The sequence below is a fragment of the Camelus bactrianus genome, chromosome 3, assembly GCF_048773025.1.
Source record: "Camelus bactrianus isolate YW-2024 breed Bactrian camel chromosome 3, ASM4877302v1, whole genome shotgun sequence".
NCBI classification, from domain to species: domain Eukaryota; kingdom Metazoa; phylum Chordata; class Mammalia; order Artiodactyla; family Camelidae; genus Camelus; species Camelus bactrianus.
The window spans coordinates 2,417,991-2,435,433 of NC_133541.1; the positions used below are offsets into that span (position 1 = coordinate 2,417,991).

Below are 17,443 nucleotides of genomic sequence, written 5' to 3' on the forward strand. Positions count from 1 at the left end.
GATGAGAATCACACCTGCGGGGGGACCGCACTCGGCTTCCAAAGCCCAGCAGAGGCCTGGCGGGCGGCGGGAGCGTGTGGCGGGCATGGCATGTGCCACGGGGCCAGACCCGCCCGGGGACAGCAGTGGGGACGGTGGCGGGGAAGAGCGGCCCGCGTGGGACAACAGGCTACAGTACCTGCTGAGCTGCGTGGGCTTTGCCGTGGGCCTGGGCAACTTCTGGAGGTTCCCGTACCTGTGCCAGACCTACGGGGGAGGTGAGCCTGCGCCGTCCCGTCCTCGCCCTCTGTGCCCACCCTGTCCTTGTCCCGGGCTGCAGTGCAGGCTGCACCTCGGGGGGTCGGGGACGCAGCCCGGCCAGGGGTGGGGGATTGCCCCCTGAGACCCAGGCGGCAGCACCCGGCCTTAGAGATGGGGGGACCCCCACATGCACTGCGGCTTCGGGTCTGCTGGGCTCCTCCCCAGGCTGCACGTCCTAGTGCCTGGCCCCGTCGCGGTAGCCATGTCGTTGCCAACAAGCACCCCTGGACAGCAAGCCCGCCCAGGGGGCCGCGGCTGCACAGGGAAGGTCAGGGTCATTTCGGGGACCCCAGCCTCCTCCCCTGGCCTAGAAGCCCACGAGTTAGTGCAGGGGCAGCTCTGCCTGGAGCTGCTCTCACTCGGCAGCCTGTCGCTCCTGGCAGCACGCTCGCTCCTGGGGACACGGGGTCGCAGGCCTGCCGTGCCACTGTGCTCGGGAGCTGAGATTTTGCCCCCAGATGCTGTGGGCAAGGGCTTTCCAGGCAGGCTCGTCCTCCCCTGGGGTCTGAGCTCGGGGCCCCTTCTAACCCGCACAAGGCCTGCAGGCCCCCAGCGCGCCGGCTGACTCTCCTGGCTGAGTCGGGTCACTGCCGGAAATTCGGGCAGTGTCTCCTTCAGGGGCAGTGGCGCTGGCCTCTAGCCCAGGAGACGGCAAGGGCTGAGTGGGGACGATGTCTCACGCTGTGCCTTTGGTCGGGGGGTCATCCTTCCCCGTTCAAGGGCAGACGGCCCTCCTCAGGAGACGGGTGGGCGGCGGGTGGGGTGGGGTCAGCCCGGAGAGCTGACCGCACACAAGCCCCATCCACCATATGTCCTGGTTGTGAGGACAGCGCTTCACTGACGTCTTCTTTCCTTCTGATTATAAGAAGATACGGGCAGGTGGGAGAGTTTGAAAATGCATACAAACTAGCAGAGTTGCTGCCCATAGCGGCCACTCCAGGGGCGTCAGAGCCCAGGCGGGCTTGGGGCAGGGCGGGCGCCCGGGCCCCGGCTTTCCAGGTCGGCCCTCCGGGAAGGCCCCTGGACAGCACAGAAGCACAGGTGGCTGGCGCGGGGGCTCCAGGGGCGCTCTGTGCCCATGCCTCAGGACAGAGCCTCGGCCACGCCCCACACACGCGTTCCACCGTCTGCACGTTTCGATAACTGTCACATTACCCGCCACTCAGAGCTGCAGGAGCCCGAGAGCCCGGAACTCACTTTCTTGGATCCTTGTCCTTATGGCTGGAGGCGGTCCACCCACCCCAAGGTCCAGATGGCGAGGCCACCAGGGTGACTGGGCCCTGCACCCAGAGCAGCCCCGTCACCTCCTGTGCCCGGGGGCTTTGAAACACCTCTGTAGGTTCTGTTTCCAGATGTGGAAGGTCTCGGTCAAATGCCGTGAAATATTTGTGTCTTTAACTCGCCTACCGTGAGAGGCCCCTTTCTGTCCGCTCCGACCACCTCCGATGACTTTGAAGACGAGACGGAGGCCGTCGGCAGGTGGTGCGTCACATCGATTTGCACAAACTCACCACTGACGGTCCACGTCTCCCTCCCTTCACGCTTATCCCAGTTTGTGAGTGGAAGGCAGCACCGCGACGGGTTTGGCAGAACATCTAGACAGAAGTGCTCGGCGATTCCGCCTCGCGGACGCCCTCGGGGCGAGCTGCTTTACGGTGCACGCAGTGCCTTCGGTTCAGAGGGCGGGAGCAGCCCGGGGCCGCTGTGTTCAGGTGCTGACCGCAGGGCCTGCCGCGTGCTGTGGCTGGGGACTCGCCCCAGGAAGCCATGCAGGCGGGTCACTTGTGGGAGGCTGCAATTTCCATGCTGCTCCTTCACGGTCAGTGTCCCCGGGGGGCCGAGGACGCGGCGCAGCGTGAAGCACCCACAGGTTTAGAACAAGTCCTGGCGTCCAGCAGACCCGGTCCTCGTGGCCTGCTCTTCCTCTCCACGTGGTCCGCGCTTCCCCATGTGAACTGAAGACTGGGTGGCGCCCGCACGGCGATGACTGTCTCCGTCGATTTGGGAAGCGCGAGCTCCGAGGTCGTCAGTCACCCCCCACGGGACAGTGCCACCCTCATTCCTGTCTTCGCGTGGCTCTCTCCTCAGATCCTGGGGTGGTTTCTCAGGGCCCCAGGCTCTCGCTGTGCTGGCCAGAAGCTCCTTTTTCTCCATGACCCTTTCTTCGTGGATTGAACTGGGGTGTTGCATCCGGCACCCCTCCTGCTGGGAGGGCGCGGGGTTCTCCCAGAGCCTCCAGGCAGGACCCGCGGCCAGCCGTCCACAGCGACCTCCTTGGACGAGTGGGGTGCAGTGCGTCTGCCTGCTCTGTGGTGTCCCTTCTGCTCTCAGGGCCGTGACACCGACGTGCGAGGGTCTCCCTGCACCAGACAGCTCTCCAGTTCTCGGCGGGCATGCCTGGGTGTCCTGGGGTTTAGCCCAATCCTGACACTCCCTGAATTTAGCACAGACCCCACAGGTGAAGGGCTCGCCCCACAAGGCTGCCCCCCAGGTGCCAATCTCAAGTAGCGGGTCCTCAGGGCACCACTTCTGTCCAACTTGGCTACAAATTTCGGGGGTCCCACAACCCCCGCCTCAGTTTCAATAATTTGCAAGAACTGCTCACAGAACTCAGGAAGCCACTTTACTTACGATTACAGGTTTGTTACAGAGGATACACTCAGGAACAGCCGGATGGGAGAGACTGAAGGGTGGGGATCAGGGATGGCACGGAGCCCCCGCCAGGTCCGGGGCTGCCACCTCCCTGTGCCTCCATGTGCCACCCGCCCAGAAGCCCCACTGCACAGGCATTCCTGGTTAAATCACTCGCCGCTTGGTGATTAACTCAGGCTCCCTGGCGGTAGGGGTGGGACTGAGAGTTCCAATCACTTGGCCGTTCCTCTGGCCACCAGCCCCCAGAGTCACCTCATTAGCATAAACCCAGTTCAGGCGAAAGAGGCTTGCTATGAAAAACAGAGGCTCTCCTGTCACCCACCACCCAGGGAATCCCAGGGGTTTTAGGAGCTGCGAGCCAGGACAGGGCGAAGCCCACATGGGTATTTCTTGCTTCATCAGAACGTCACGGGTGCTCGTGAACCCCTGCTCTGAGCTGACCCGACAGGCTGCACTCGGAGGTGCATGGACCTTCCTACCCCCTCGACGATGCTCCTCCTTCCTCCTTGTCCTGCAGAAACACCTTCATGGTGTGACGTCCACTCAGGGAAGCAGGTGCCCACGCTGGAGGGGACAGTCCTCTGAGCCCCCCTCAACAGCCCAGTGTCCACACGGCTGTCCTGTTGGGCTAACACGCATCCGGCACTTGGGGTGGACGCTCCTCCCCGAGGCTTCAGTCTCGTGATCACAGAAATGCCTCTCATCCTTCTCTCCCCAGACGTGGTGATCCAGTCACAGGAGAACCCCTCCCCACCCCGAGATCTTTCCTCTGGGTGGTCCCTGCCATACTGACCTCAGCCAGCCCCTCTGGCCCCGAACTGAGACCGTCCTCCTGGGGCCTTCCCCTCGGAGCAGGGGTCACGGGGCCAAGGGACAGTCAGCCCGGAGGCTGCAGCCTTTCCAGACACTGGATCAAATGCTGGGACTCAGGCCCTGCCTGAAAGCTGGCCAGGCGTGCACTTACAAGGCCCATGTGGGCATCTCATGTCTGTCCGCGCCACGCTGCAGGTGTGCGCCCTGAGGCCCGCGGGCGGCTGGGAGATCACAAGACCCCACAGTGCAGGACAGAGGTGGGTGGGAAGGAAGAGGGCAGGCTGGAGAGGGCTCCTCCCTCTGGGCCTTGGACCCCAGGCCTGTGGCCGACCCCCTCCCCAGGGGCTCCCACTCCTCCAGCTCTAAGCCCAGCCCACAGGTGTCCCGCCTTCCCTGGGTGGCTGTCTCTGGGAGTCCAGCATGTCCATCGAAGTTGAGACCCTCCAGAATTCAACTTTGTCCTTTAAGATGGCTTTGCTTTTCTGCTGCTGTATAAGAGACACCCACGAGCACATGTGCCCCAGACACTGGCCCCGGAGTCCTGTGCAGAGGCCGACCTGGGCCAAGGGCCCATGGCCACCTGCTTTCTCCAGGGCCCTGACTCGATGTCAGGAAAGCCAGCAGGAGGCTGTGCTGGCGAAATCCCAGGCACCTGGGGCTTGTGGAAACGGCCCTTAGAGAGAGCCAAGCGTCCCACGGACAGCACAGGAGAGATGGCGCCTGCTTCAGCCGCTGTCCTCGGTCAAGGGGCCTAGAAGTCTGCTCCCTGGTGTCGCCGGACGTGTGTGTAGGTTGGGAACAGCTGCCGGGCCTGGAGCACCTAAGTGCCCACACACCTTGGCCTGAAGCACGTGGACTGAGGGTGCCTGGAGGGCAGGACTTCCAGTTCCAATTGCAGCGTGGACCCTGGGGACGGACAGAGACGCCAACACCGCCAGCTCCGCTCTGGGGGCTGAGCTCTCTTCCCAAACAATGCGGAAACCAGCCTCTGCCCAGCAGGCCTCCCAGGTCGTGGCCCTGGTCCTGTGGGCTCAAGTAGGCCAGGTCCTGCCACCTCCCAGCACCTGCTCCATCCACACTGGCTTGCGGTGCAGAAAGGCAGCTGCTGTCTTTGCCTGCCCTTCCATTGGGTCCCCTCCATTGGTCAGCACGTGCTCCCTCCTGGGGACCACAACGCCCTCACCCACCACGGCCGTGTCCACACCTAGCGTCCCACTGGGTGAAGGGGTGGAGAGACAGCTCCCTGCCCCAACTCGGGGAGACGTTTGAGAGGCTGTCTGCTTCCTGCAAGTCTCCACCATGAACAGACCAGCTCCCCGTCCCAGGAGCACCGGGGCCAGGGGTCCCAGGGTCTCAGTGAGAACCACACCGCCTGTCTGTGGATGAAAGTTGCCACCAAAGCACTGGTGGTGGGAGCCGCCACGTCACCTAAAACAACGGAAAACCAGGTGCCCCGACATTGGGGTCACATCTCCCCGTCTCTGGCAGCCACGGGTGCTTCTCCCCAGCCCCGGCCCCGTCCTCCTGCCTGAGGCTGGCCATGGCAGAGGGTGTCACCCACTGACCGCCATGTCTCTGCAGGGACCTTCCTCATCCCCTACCTCATTGCCCTGGTCTTCGAGGGCATCCCGCTCTTCCACATCGAGCTCGCCATCGGCCAGCGCCTGCGCAGGGGCAGCATCGGGGTGTGGATGGCCATCTCGCCCTACCTGGGCGGAGTAGGTACGCGCCTCCCTCTGGCCCCACCCGCAGCTCCTGGGGGTGGGGCTGCACTTACGTGTGACATGTGCACTCACCACGACGGTGCACCTCCTGTGGTTTAGAGCCCGCAGACGCAGGAGGATCCTGGATGGACAGGCGCAGGGGCCCCGGGGGTGGGGAGGCTTGGGAGCAGGGCGCTGCCACTGAGCTCAGGGCACAGGAGGCAGAGGCAGTGGGCTGTGCCGAATTGCCCAGCCCGTCCCCCTGTGGTGCTGAGCCCACGTGTCATGGGAGGTCATGGTAGGGGGACAGAGGGCAGACCCCACTCCCCACGTGCCCTTGAGATGGGCGCTGCCGTAAGGGGGTCTGAGTGTCACCATCCAGGCCTGTCACACACCCAGGTGGCTGCAGGCCATCTGATAACCCCGGAAACAACCTAGATGGCTGGTGCAGAGGCTGGCTCTGGCCCAGCTGTGGCCTGGCTGAGACCCGGCTGAAAAGGCACCGCATGGCCAGGGAAATGATGGGTCGCTGGCGGGGGGGTGCGGCCAGATGTAGACCAGTGGGCGGGCAGTGGGAGCCCCTTGCCGTGAGCGTGAGGACGGTGCTTTCCCGGGAGGGAAGCGCTGACTGGCGGCGCCCGCAGGGCTGGGCTGCCTCACCGTGTCCTTCCTGGTCAGCCTGTACTACAACACCATCCTGACGTGGGTGCTCTGGTACCTCCTCAACTCCTTCCAGCACCCGCTGCCCTGGAGCGCCTGCCCGCTGGACCTCAATCGCACAGGTACACTCCCGGGCAGGACGACGGGGCTTCGTCACTCTGTTTCTTGTCCGTTCATTCACTGTGGGACCCAGGGCCCCGGTCACCCCATTCCTTCACAGAGCGGCACCTGGGGCCTCGCAGCTGTCGTGTGCCCGGTGACCAGAGGGTGAGGGACAGGGTGGCTGCTCTCCCTGAATTAAGACTTCCAGTGGCGACCCCAGCCAAGGGCTCCATCTGGGGGGACCTCCCAGACGTGGGACACAGTCCGGGTTTTCACGTTTGCTCCTGAAGCCAGCTTGACCTCTTTCCCTTCCTGCGTCTGGCTGACACAAGCTTGGTTGGCACGTGTGGAAGGAGGCCAGCCCTGGGGGCCTGGGTGGTGGGCCCCATCCCCAGGTCAGCCCTGCAGGCCAGAGCTGGGTGCTCGGGGCAGCGGAGGCATGGAGGGCATCACCAGGGTGGTCAGCCTCCCTGCCCCTCACTCAGGGTGCTGTGGGTCCTGTCCGGGTGCCCAGGACAGGCCATCTGCAGCCTGTGGCCAGCACGTGACGGGCCCCCCGTCCCAGGGTTGGTGGAGGAGTGCCGGGACAGCAGTGCCGTGAGCTACTTCTGGTACCGGCAGACGCTGAACATCACGGCCGACATCAGTGACAGTGGCTCCGTCCAGTGGCAGCTGCTGGTCTGCTTGGCGGCCTCCTGGGCAGTCCTGTACCTGTGCGTCATCAGAGGCATCGAGACCACCGGGAAGGTGAGAGCCTGGCGGGCAGACCACGCACTGCAGGTCCCTCCAGCTCCAGGGGACGCCTCTCCGTTTTGGTCCTCATTGGCCTCAGGAATTTAGAGGCTCAGCCAGGAGGGGCGTGAACTCTGGGGCTGCCAGGTCTCCTTGAGAGCTGACGCCTTTGTCCCTGGGAGGTGAGCCTCCGTGTCCTGGTGCCAGGCGGCTCGCGAGCCCACAGGGTGCTGGAGCTGCTGTGCCAGCCTCCTCTGACGAGGTTAACCTGGCGCATCTTTTCCAACTCCGTTTCTGTGAAGTTTTTTGGATCTCTGTGCTTACTGCGGTTTTGTGGACAGCATGCGGTTGCGTCTTGCGTTTTCGCTCCGTGTGACCGTCCTTGCCTTTTACTGGGGGTGTTTAGACCATTTACGTTTAATGTGCTGACCGGTCAGGGTGGGGTTAGCCTGCCCTCATGGGCTTGACTTCTGCCTGTCCCCTCTGTTCTCCGCTCCTGTCCCACTCTTTTCCTGAGCACTCTTTTGATCCCACGCTGGGTCCTTTGCTTGCTAGCTGGGACTCTGTTACCCGGGTGGCTGAGTTGGGGGCAGAGCATCACGGTCGTCTCCCTGCGAGGCTGCGCCACTCACCACGCAGACGACGCTCTTGGCATCACAGCCTCACCCCACCCAGTGTCCGTGCTGCTGACGTATATTTTGCTCACGTGTTATAAACAGCAAGTGATTTCTTAGCATTTTTGTTTTAAGCAGTTGATTATCTTCTAAAGAGACTTGGATGATAAGAAAGAACACATTGCCAGTTATGTGGCTTCCAGCAGAAGGCACCAGAGGAGTCTGTGCGTGCAGCTCCCAGCAGGCTTCTCGAGGCACCCCCAGTGCAGGGGCTCCCCACCCTCTCTCTCTGGGCTTGGATACGTCCAGTGTCTTGTGTGTTGGTCCTTTAAGTGACTGGGACGAAGTTCCATGCATTTCCAGGCCAGGCCCCCTGATCCGGGGTTGTGGAGGTTTATGGGTCCGAGTGCCCCAGTGCTTCTGCTCGGTTACCGTGTGAGGGCAAGCGTCACTCTCACATGAGGGCTCCACGCTTGATTGTGAGGGTGGCAGTTTCTGAAGCAGCCCCAGCAAGCCGACCAGAAACCCCAAACACTCCTGCTACGAGAGTCCCCGGAGGGGCATCGCGTCAGTCTGCCTTTGGGGCCTGGGGCAGCGAGGGGAGAGCCCCCATTTTTTGTAGACACCGTGTGCAGACCTCTCCCCAACCCTGACAGAGCTGGGCCGGGTCCTGCTGCAGGGGAGGGCAGGCAGGTGAGCGGCCCATGGCCCCTGCGAAGCGGCCAGCTGGGGGCCTGGGGGTGGCAGGAAAAGGCATTGGTGCCGCGACAGCCTGACCTTGGACCAGAGGAAGCCTCCCGCCCCGGGGAGCCCACCGCCCAGCTCAGTGGACCCCACTGGGCGTCAGTGCATCTGAGCACCTCAGGGAGCCCCAAACCCTCCGAGCTTGCACAGAGCCCGCTGTCTTGGCCCCAATCCCACGGGAACGACGTCACAGTGGGTACCGCCCGCCTCTCTCGAGGTTTCACTTGGAACAGACACACAGGAAAGTCTAACAATTGCCCTTCTTTTAGGCAATTTATTTCACAGCCTTGTTCCCGTACCTGGTCCTGACGATCTTCCTCATCAGGGGACTCACCCTGCCCGGGGCCACCCAAGGGCTGGTCTACCTGTTCACGCCCGACGTGAGTCTTGACTCCACGTCCCCCTGGGCCAGGCTCAGGGAGCACACGAGGTGGGGCCACTGCCCCACCCAGTTCATCCCAACCCCTGGCTGTGGGAGCAGAGACGTGGCCACAAGGAAGGGTGGCTGGGGTCTCCGGGGTCAGGTTTGGAGGGGAGGGAGCAGGAGGAGGACTCGGTCTAGATTGGGGACCACTGTAAAAGAGGGGGTTCAGGGGAGAGGCCAGCTGGGGACCCAGATGTCCCACCTCTAGCAACCTGAACCCTACATCTCTGAGGGCCTCGTCCAGCAGCATGACCCGCCAGGTGGGGAGCCACAGGGCCAAGGGGCCTGCCCACTAGAGCCAGTACACTTTCGGGACCGGTCCACAGTCTGCGGGACCCCAGGGGCTGCACAGCCGGCCCTGCAGGCAGAGCCCCCAGGGAAAGGGAAGGGGCACTGGTGTGGCAGCCAGCGCAGGTCTGCCTGAGCCAGCAGGAGCGCCAGGCACTCTCGGCTCGGGGCCCACCCGGCTCTCAGGTCCTGGAAACCCCAGGTCTGAGAGGAACAGAGCAAACACAGTTAAGTTCCAGCCACTCAGACCCGTCTCCACCCTGGGAGGTCTACCCCCAGGCTCTCAGGGCCTTGAGTGGATGGGACCCAGGGGTCATCACACGTCACCAACAGGCGGCCCGGGGTGGCTCTGTCTGCTCCTCACGTGTGGTCCTGGACTGTTCCTGGGGCCTGAGTGCGTGACTCAGAACTCTGGGAACGTTCTGGAACAGGAGGGACCGGGCCAGGGCAGCTTGTCTGCTGGCCACGGGCCTTCCCATCTCACTCCAGATGCAGGTCCTCTGGAACCCCCGTGTGTGGCTGGACGCCGCCACCCAGATATTCTTCTCTCTGTCCCTGGCCTTCGGAGGACACATCGCTTTTGCAAGTTACAACCCGCCAAGGTAGGGCCGGGCTGGGCGGGGACCACGCTCAGACACACGAAGCCCTTCTCTGTCGGGAAGTCCTGCCCAGGTGGAGGTGGCCAGCAGTGAGCTTCTGATAACAGGCGATTCCTGAGTCATCCTCAAGGGCCGGGAGGCGGGGCCACTTCCAGCTCGGTCCGAGCCAGCTGCAGGAGGAGAACCTGGGTGGTCAAGCCCAGGAGCAAGGCCTTACCTGTGCTCTGCCCCGTGTGTGATGCTCGTGGCCACAGAAGCAGAACCACGGCTGTATCAGCCTCCTGGTCACACAGACACCAGGCCGCAGCCTCTCCTGCAGGAGCTGTAGACTTGCTCTATGAGACCAAGAGGCTGAGGCCCCAAGCATGACCACGTCATAAACCCCAGGGCGCCGGCAGGCATGCCCTTAAACCACTTCCCCGGGGTTGTCTGAGGGTGGTAGGGCAGGCGGGGGTGCAGGGGCTGGTGGCAGGGGCCTCAGGCGTGGGGGTTGGGCCGCCAGGGGCTTCAGTGCGTTTCTGCTTGGACTCCCTTGAATGGCAGCTTGTGTGTGTTTCTCGTTTGGAGACTATCCCAGTGAGACCCGCAGCTGCCCCACCCTCGCCCTCAGCTCCCCGATGCCCCGGGAGATGGGGGCTGAGTGTGTTACAGCAGCAGCGCCCCGAGCTGGGGCCCCTGGGGAGGGGTTGGCAGGGTGGGGCTGAGACGTCCGAGTTCCGGGTGGAGCACAGGCAGGCCCCGGTGCAGAGCAGAGTGGGGGCGTCCAGGGTGCAGAGGTGTGATCCCTGAGTCGTCTCGAGGTTTGGAGGTGGGGTCTCTGGGCACACAGGGCCACACACGCACATGTCCCCCAGGAACAACTGTGAGAGGGACGCGGTGGCCATCGCCCTGGTCAACAGCATGACCTCCTTGTACGCGTCCATTGCTGTCTTCTCCGTCCTGGGGTTCAAGGCTGTCAACGACCACGGGCGCTGCCTGGACGGGTGAGCACGGTGCCCTCTGGGTCTGGGAACAGGTGTCCCCAGATCACGGCCCCACCACGGGGCCTGCTGCACGGGGGGCCCACAGACGACCTTCCCCAGGGGAGCGGGTGGAGGGTCTGTCCAGAACCTGGAATGGAAACAGGTCTCTGGCAGATGAGGTCGATCTGGGCAGGGTGAGCCCCCTGTCCGATGACTGGTGTCCTGATTGGACAGAAAGGGACGCAGGCAGGACAAGAAGCCACGTGAGACAAAGCAGAGGCTGGAGGGTTGCGGCCACAGCTCATGGATGCCTGGGGCCCCGGAGGCTGGAAGAGGCAGGAACGACCCTCCCCTGGAGCCTTTGGCAGGAGCACAGCCCTGGACATCTGGATCTCGGACTCCCAGCCGCAGGGCTGAGGAAGGAGGAACTTCTGTTGTTTCAAGGCCCCCCGTCCGGGGGCATTTGTCGCAACAGCCCCGGGAGCTGAGGCATTAGGAGGACCCCACACTTGGAGTTGTGCGTTCGATGGCCCGGCCTGGCCTACCAGACGTGTTTTCCTGGGTAGAACCCATCACAGTGTATAAGAGTGTCCCCCGGGGTGCCGTTGACGTCCACAGTGCCCGGGACGGCCCCACGGAGTGATCACCGTGTCACAGAGAGCCGAGATACCTGTTTCAACCGCGCTCGGCTGCGCTGCTGAGCGCGTGCTCCTCTCAGAATGTTCCAGAGAGGCTGCAGAGGCCACGCCCGGTGCACAGTGCAACCCCTGCAGGGGAGCAGGCGCCCAGCTGCCTCCACGGAGACGCCCAGCGAACAAGTCTGTTCATCCACTGAGGCCAGGCTCCCCCCACAGCACGTACCCCTGGCCTGAACAAAGCCTCTTGGAAGTTTTCTGTGGGTGGCATCACTGCCTTCTTGCTGCATTTAGAACACTGGACAGAACTTAAACAGCAAAACCAACAAAAAGCACAAGAATTTGAGAACCGCAGCTCCAATCATGAGGCGCTCGGCTGCGGCTCCAGCTGAGACAAGGCGGAGCGTCCCAGGCCCCGAAGGGGATGTGCACGGTGGAGTGGAGCATCCCGGGGCCCGGAGGGGACGTGCGTGATGGACAAGTCCGCAAGTGCCCTCAGATGCCGCGGGGACTGGAGTCGAGGTTACAGATACATCTAGCAGGCAGGCGAATCAGCAAACACGGAAGCCCCCATGGTGTTTGAGCCATGAGGTCCGAGACAGACAGTGCAGGCGTGCAGACCTGGGGCCACCGCCCACAACCTGGCCCGGGGTGGCCAAAATTCAGGGAGGCAGGAAGCGGCACAGCCCAGTTCGTACCCCCAGGGAGTGTCGCCTCCAGCCTGGGGCCCCTCTGGGGCTGGACCAGCCTTCTCTCCCTGCGAGTGCACGAGGCCAAGGGGCAGCTCCACACTGCCAGCCCCACAGGTGTCCGCTCACCAGGCCTCCCTACCCCACAGAAACATCCTCCGTCTCATCAACGCCTTCGATCTCCCAGACCAGAGCATCTCCAGGGATGACTACACGGCTGTCCTCGCCCGCCTGAACGTCTCCCGGCCTGAGTGGGTGGCTGGTCTCCACCTGGACGCCTGCCGCTTGGAGGACTTTCTGGAAAAGGTACTCGAGGGGCCGGGTCGAGGGCACCAGGCCGCTCTGGGCCGAGTACTTGCTGCACATGGCCCCCTGGGGTCAGGAGTGCAGGACTTTAGGCTGACCCTCTGCCTCTGCTTCTCCGAGCTTCTAGAAAACCCTGTGGCCTAAACACACCATGGCTGAAGGGCCCTGCCCAGCAGGGGGTGGGGTCCAGGCTGATCCAGGAAAGCAGGCATTGCTGGTGCACAGAGACCAGGGAGAGGGGCCAGAGCGAGGTCACAGAGCCAGGCCGTGGCTGGAAGGGCCTCATGCAGGGCCAGCTGATGCCAAGGACTGGGGACAGCAGGCTGGGTGGGCAGCCATCTGACGGGCACCTGAGCCCACGCCCCCAGGCCCCACGTCCCCTGCTGGCTGCCGGTTATGTGGGGGAACAGGCTCCCCCGGCTCCGTAGGTGCTCCTGAAGTTTGTTACGACACAGCTCGCACAGGGCAGGGCCACCAGCCCAGACTGGTGCCAGGGACAGGTGCTGGTGTGCGTGTCCCGGGGTGGGGCATGCCTGTGCGCGAGGCCTGGTGTGGGCACGTGCCACCTCCTCCCTGCGCTGCCCTGCAGAGCGCCGCAGGCACGGGCCTGGCCTTCATCGTCTTCGCTGAGGCCGTCCTCCACATGCCCGGGGCACCCGGCTGGGCCGTGCTCTTCTTCGGGATGCTGTTCACCCTGGGCCTGTCGTCCATGTTTGGGAACATGGAAAGTGTCATCACACCGCTCCTGGACTTGGGGGTCATGCCCAGAGGGGTCCCCAAGGAGCTCCTGACTGGTGAGTGGACAGCCACCTCCCTGCAGGCCTGTCACTCTCCAGACGCCCCTCCTCCAGGGGGGCTTCAGGGCCCTGTCCCCATGGAAGCTGCACCCTGCAGCTCTGACTTCACATCCTGAGGGTCGTTACCGGGGAGCCAAGGGTCAGGGAGTCAGGGGCCAGGGACGCTGTCCTGCACTGCCCACTGAGGCCACAGCCATCTGAGCTTGTCCCCTGGCTCCCAGGGCGCAGGGGGACGTGGCCGGGAAGAGCAGACGTGACAGGCAGAGGAGCTGGGAGGGCAGCGCCAGGGCGACTGCCTGAGATGTGGGGTTGTGTCCAGGGCTGGCCTGCCTGGTCTGCTTCCTCTCGGCCACCTGCTTCACACTGCAGTCTGGAAGCTACTGGCTCGAGATTTTCGACCACTATGCTGCGCCCTTGAACCTGATCTTCTTTGCCTTCTTCGAAGTGGTCGGGGTCGTTTATGTCTATGGGATGAAACGGTGAGTCCCTGGGGTCCCGCCTTTCTGCTGCTAGCATCCGGAAGTACACAGTGCAGGAGTCCCGGGCAGCTGCAGGATGACATGGGACCCGGCCCTGCCTGGCTGCGGGGAGGCCAGCGACAAACGTCAGTCTCCAGCCACATGGTGGACTCCTGATGTCCAAGTGCAGGTGGGAACTAGGGCACCAGGAGGCCCGGCCAGGGTTCCGAGCCCTGCCCTCCTGGAGGCCACACACTGGTCCTGCCCACCCACACCTGGCCCGGGCCTGCCGCACACCTGACACTCACACCTTCACTCACATCGAGACTCACACCTGCACTCACACCTGCCACCCTGACAGTAGCCCTGCCCAACGAGCCTGGAGGTTGTGACCTCTGTCCCTGTGTTCTAAGAGATCCCGAGAGACCCTGATGCCACGGCCTCCACTGCAGCAATCTGGGCACGGGGACTGTGAGCTTGTCCCTGCGGGACACTGCCCACCTCAAGAGGCAGGCATGAGAGGCAGGGTCCAGCGGCGATGAGGAGGAACAGTGAGCCCGTGGACTCAACTGACCGTGGGGTCTCAGAAGAAGACACTCCGGAGCTGGGAGGAGCAGAGCTGGGGGGCTGTGCAGGCAGGGGAGGGGCCATGAGGCGGGGCACCTTCTCCGCGTCTGCAGAGATGTTGCATATCCTGAGCCTCTGTCCCCACCCCTGGGGCCTGGGTCAGGCACCACCTTCCCCTGGGGTGTGCCACTGCCCCACCAGAGCTGGAGTCACCCCCAGGGTGGAAGTCCTCCCTCTCCCTCAACTGGGCTGACCCTCGCGCACTGGCCTTTCTCACCCATCTACCTGGAGGCTGAGTCCTCATTAGGACCCCAGAAGGCTGCCTCGTCTGGGGGCACTCAGGAAGATATGGGGCAAAGGTCAGAGTGGAGGTGGGGCGGGCCCCATGGGCCAAGTCTTGGGGTCACGGAGGCGCTGGCTGGGCGGGTGGAGCCAAGCCCAGTGTCTTCGTGGCAGGTTCTGTGATGATATCGCGTGGATGACTGGGAGGCGGCCCGGCCTCTACTGGCAGGTGACTTGGAAGGTCGTCAGCCCCCTGCTGCTGCTGACCATCTTTGTGGCCTACATTTCCCTCCTGGCCAGCACGCCGCCGAGCTACAAGGCCTGGAACCCCCAATACGTAGGTCCTTTGGGCAGGGAGCGGGAGCCCGGGGACCGCCTCAGACCCGGCCTGGCCCTGTCCTGGTGCCACCCAGGACCCAGAGGACCCCTCGGTGGGCATTCACGCCCTAAGGACCATGTGGGCTGCTTCTGCTCTGAGACCCTTGACCGCGGATGCCCTCGGGGGTGACAGTTTGATTCCTGCAGCCCCAGTAACCTTGGGCAAGTGGTGGGAGGACAGGAGCAGTTTCCAGACTCTGGCAACCTCACGGGTCCCTGTAGCCCCTCCCACAGGGAAGTGCTTCCAGCCAAAATTCACAGGTGCAGTGGGGATGCCCAGCCTGGTCCCAGACAAGAAACCAGCCACCCAGCTGGTCGGCGGACTCTGGCTCCAAATCTTGGCCCCAGGCTGCACTGGGAGCCGAGTGGGACTGGCTGACCTGCCACCCCTCTTGCGGCTCAGAACCTTGCCTGAGCTTGGGTGGGTGGTGCTTCCCCCTTACAGAGGGAGCACGGGGTTTGACGATGCCTAGCAGGTCAGGACAAGGCAGCCCTGAGACCCCCGGTCTGGGCGGCTCTCTCCAGAACAAGATTCCCCGGATTCCAGGCCTGTTTCTCAGTGCCCAGTCGCCATGAGCGGCTCGGCCCCGAGTCCCAAAACATCGGCTGCCTGAGCCCACAGAGTGGCCCCTGGCTGTGTGCCTTTCCCACCCACCCATGCTGGGTGCTTCGTTTCGGGAAGAGCTGGGATGAAGCTGCCCCCACACAGTTCCTGCGGCCGGGGGTCAGCCTCGCCACATCTGGGGTGGGGGGCGCCCACCTCTTGGCCTGTGTCCCTGTAGGAGCAGTTTCCCTCGCGGCAGGAGAAGCCCTACCCGGGCTGGGTGCAGGCCATCTGCGTGCTCCTGTCCTTCCTGCCTGCACTGAGTGTCCCGGCGGTCACCCTGGTCCAGCTGCTCGCCCGGCGCCGACGGAAGCAGCAAGATGTGCAGCAGGACATGGGCCCAAAGCTGCAGGACGGCGGGGTCTGCTGAGGGTGGGGCTGGGGCAGCAGCGTGGGGGTCCAGCCTGTGGGCCTCGCAGCCCAACCCCAATACACAGGTCCTCCCAGTGACTCCGAGACCCATGGTCTTTGCTTCCGACACCACCTCAGCCTCCAGGCCACCTCAGGGTACAGACCAGCTCCGACATCGCAGTCCATGCCCTTCTCCAACCAGAAACAGCCCGCCGTGTGGCTCCTGGGCCCTGCAGTCTGGGGTCCTGCCCGGGGCATCTGGGTGGTCTTGCACTTACCCGGCGAGTCCACAGGCAAAACTGCTGGGGTCCCAACGGTCAGGGTGGAGATGTGGCCACTGGGAAGGCCCAGACACGCTCCTCCACTGAGGGCCTGTGAGTTTGGGAACCAGCAGGGCCGGTCTCTGAGAAAAAGCCGACAGCGTTCTCTCCCCTGAGCTGGGAAGGGAGGCTTGGCCCCCTAGAAGCCCATTGCTCTACCCAGAGCCCTGGGGTCCTGAGGAGGGCATGCCATGACTGCCCACGCGATGGGGAAGCTCACGGGAGAGGGGGTCTGTCTGGGACCGAGGCTTGGGTGTCCTGTACTCAGAGAATTGCCACAGAGGCACAGACGCCCCGCTCCCAACTGGCCAGGGCACCACGGCCCAGAAAGCCGGGGGTGGGGGGTGGTCGGCTCTTCCCAGGTTTAGCTCAGAAACACATCATTTTTTTTTTTTCCGAGAATTCCTCAGGGTCAGTGTGTGTTAGGAATGAATAAAAGGGACGATTATCACGCAGGTTTCCACTGTCTACAGAGGAAGGACATCTCCCCTCACGGTCGGCCGGCCCTTCCCTGTGCTGAGCCCTCTGAGCAGCCCTCAGCCACGACCCGGCCTGTTCTGGGCCCTCGGAGTACCTCCATATGCCCCCGCCTGCTCCTCCCTCCCTCCCTCCTCTGTTCCTCCATCCTTCCTCCCCTCTGCCCCTCCTCCAGCAGTCAGGTTCTAAGACGCCGGGTGCTGGACACCCAGGCCTGCCTGAGACTCGCCTCCGTGGTGACTGCTGTGTCCTTGGCATCTTGCTGGGAACACGTCCCTCCGAGCACCGTTAACAAGCCTCGGGCCGGCGGTCGCTGTCCGTGGTGCTGAAACACCGCAGCCCGCAGGGCACCAGGGCGGGTTTAACCGGCGGCGCCCAGGCAGCCAGATCCCAGAGCAGACAGAGCGCGCGCGCTACCGCGTGCCTGAGGGGAGCTGCACATTAAACTGCAATCAACGCAAGAGCGCGCCGAAGTGAGTCCTGAGCCCCGCAGGGAAGGCGGGCCCTGCACTGTGCCCCACGCCACACTCTGCGGTCCATGGCCTCTTCTGTGGAAAAGCCAACAGCGGCTGTGAGTCTTCCTCGCGCTGCATCTCTTGGACTCGCTGCCTCTCCAGCCTCCCTCCTCCACTTTCAGGGACCTTGTGCTCACACTGGGCTCACATCCCCTCTTAAGATCAGCTGATTAGTTATGAATTCCACCTGCACCGTAATGCCCCTTTGCCACGTTGGGTGATGTCCTCTGGGGTTCCAGGATTGGGACGGGGGCATCTTTGGGGGTCCTTATTCTGCCTCCCACGAGGGCCCGGGGTACTCTGAGCTGCCAGGTTTGGGAAGCCCTTTGCTCTACAGCGACCTTCACAGGGGAGGGTCCCATGGCCCGGCGCGGAGCACATGCCGGGGTTTCAGTGCCGAGGGAGGGGCAGGGGTGTGGGACAGGGGGATGAGCGCTCGGCACTGCTTGGGGGCCAGGGGCACCGTCTGTG

General features: G+C 63.8%; 1 protein-coding gene across 5 annotated transcripts; it reads left to right on the forward strand.

Moving 5' to 3' along the window:
* The first annotated feature begins 6 nt into the window (after positions 1 to 6).
* On the forward strand, positions 7 to 15,759 carry SLC6A18 (solute carrier family 6 member 18). Of its 5 annotated transcripts, none has more exons than XM_074355702.1 (12): positions 7 to 257; positions 5,347 to 5,487; positions 6,113 to 6,250; positions 6,745 to 6,977; positions 8,590 to 8,700; positions 9,522 to 9,634; positions 10,486 to 10,614; positions 12,067 to 12,223; positions 12,813 to 13,017; positions 13,340 to 13,499; positions 14,502 to 14,664; positions 15,488 to 15,759. In XM_074355702.1, the coding sequence occupies exons 1-12, from the start codon at positions 86 to 88 to the stop codon at positions 15,677 to 15,679; spliced, it is 1,914 nt and encodes a 637-aa protein (XP_074211803.1). In that variant the 5' UTR covers positions 7 to 85; the 3' UTR covers positions 15,680 to 15,759. The 5 variants fall into 5 exon arrangements, with proteins under 5 accessions (XP_074211803.1, XP_074211820.1, XP_074211798.1 ...); XM_074355719.1 differs by having other exon boundaries at positions 6,796 to 6,977; XM_074355697.1 differs by lacking the exon at positions 15,488 to 15,759 and adding an exon at positions 14,887 to 15,481.
* The last annotated feature ends 1,684 nt before the right edge of the window (positions 15,760 to 17,443 follow it).

Excerpts from the sequence above, each read along its gene's own strand:
- SLC6A18 (XM_074355697.1), top strand. The coding sequence starts at position 86 with ATGGCATGTGCCACGGGGCCAGACCCGCCCGGGGACAGCAGTGGGGAC. Across the intron at positions 6,251-6,744 it reads GCTGGACCTCAATCGCACAG|GACAGGCCATCTGCAGCCTG; the intron begins GTACACTCCCGG and ends CCGGGTGCCCAG. Across the intron at positions 6,978-8,589 it reads GCATCGAGACCACCGGGAAG|GCAATTTATTTCACAGCCTT; the intron begins GTGAGAGCCTGG and ends CCCTTCTTTTAG.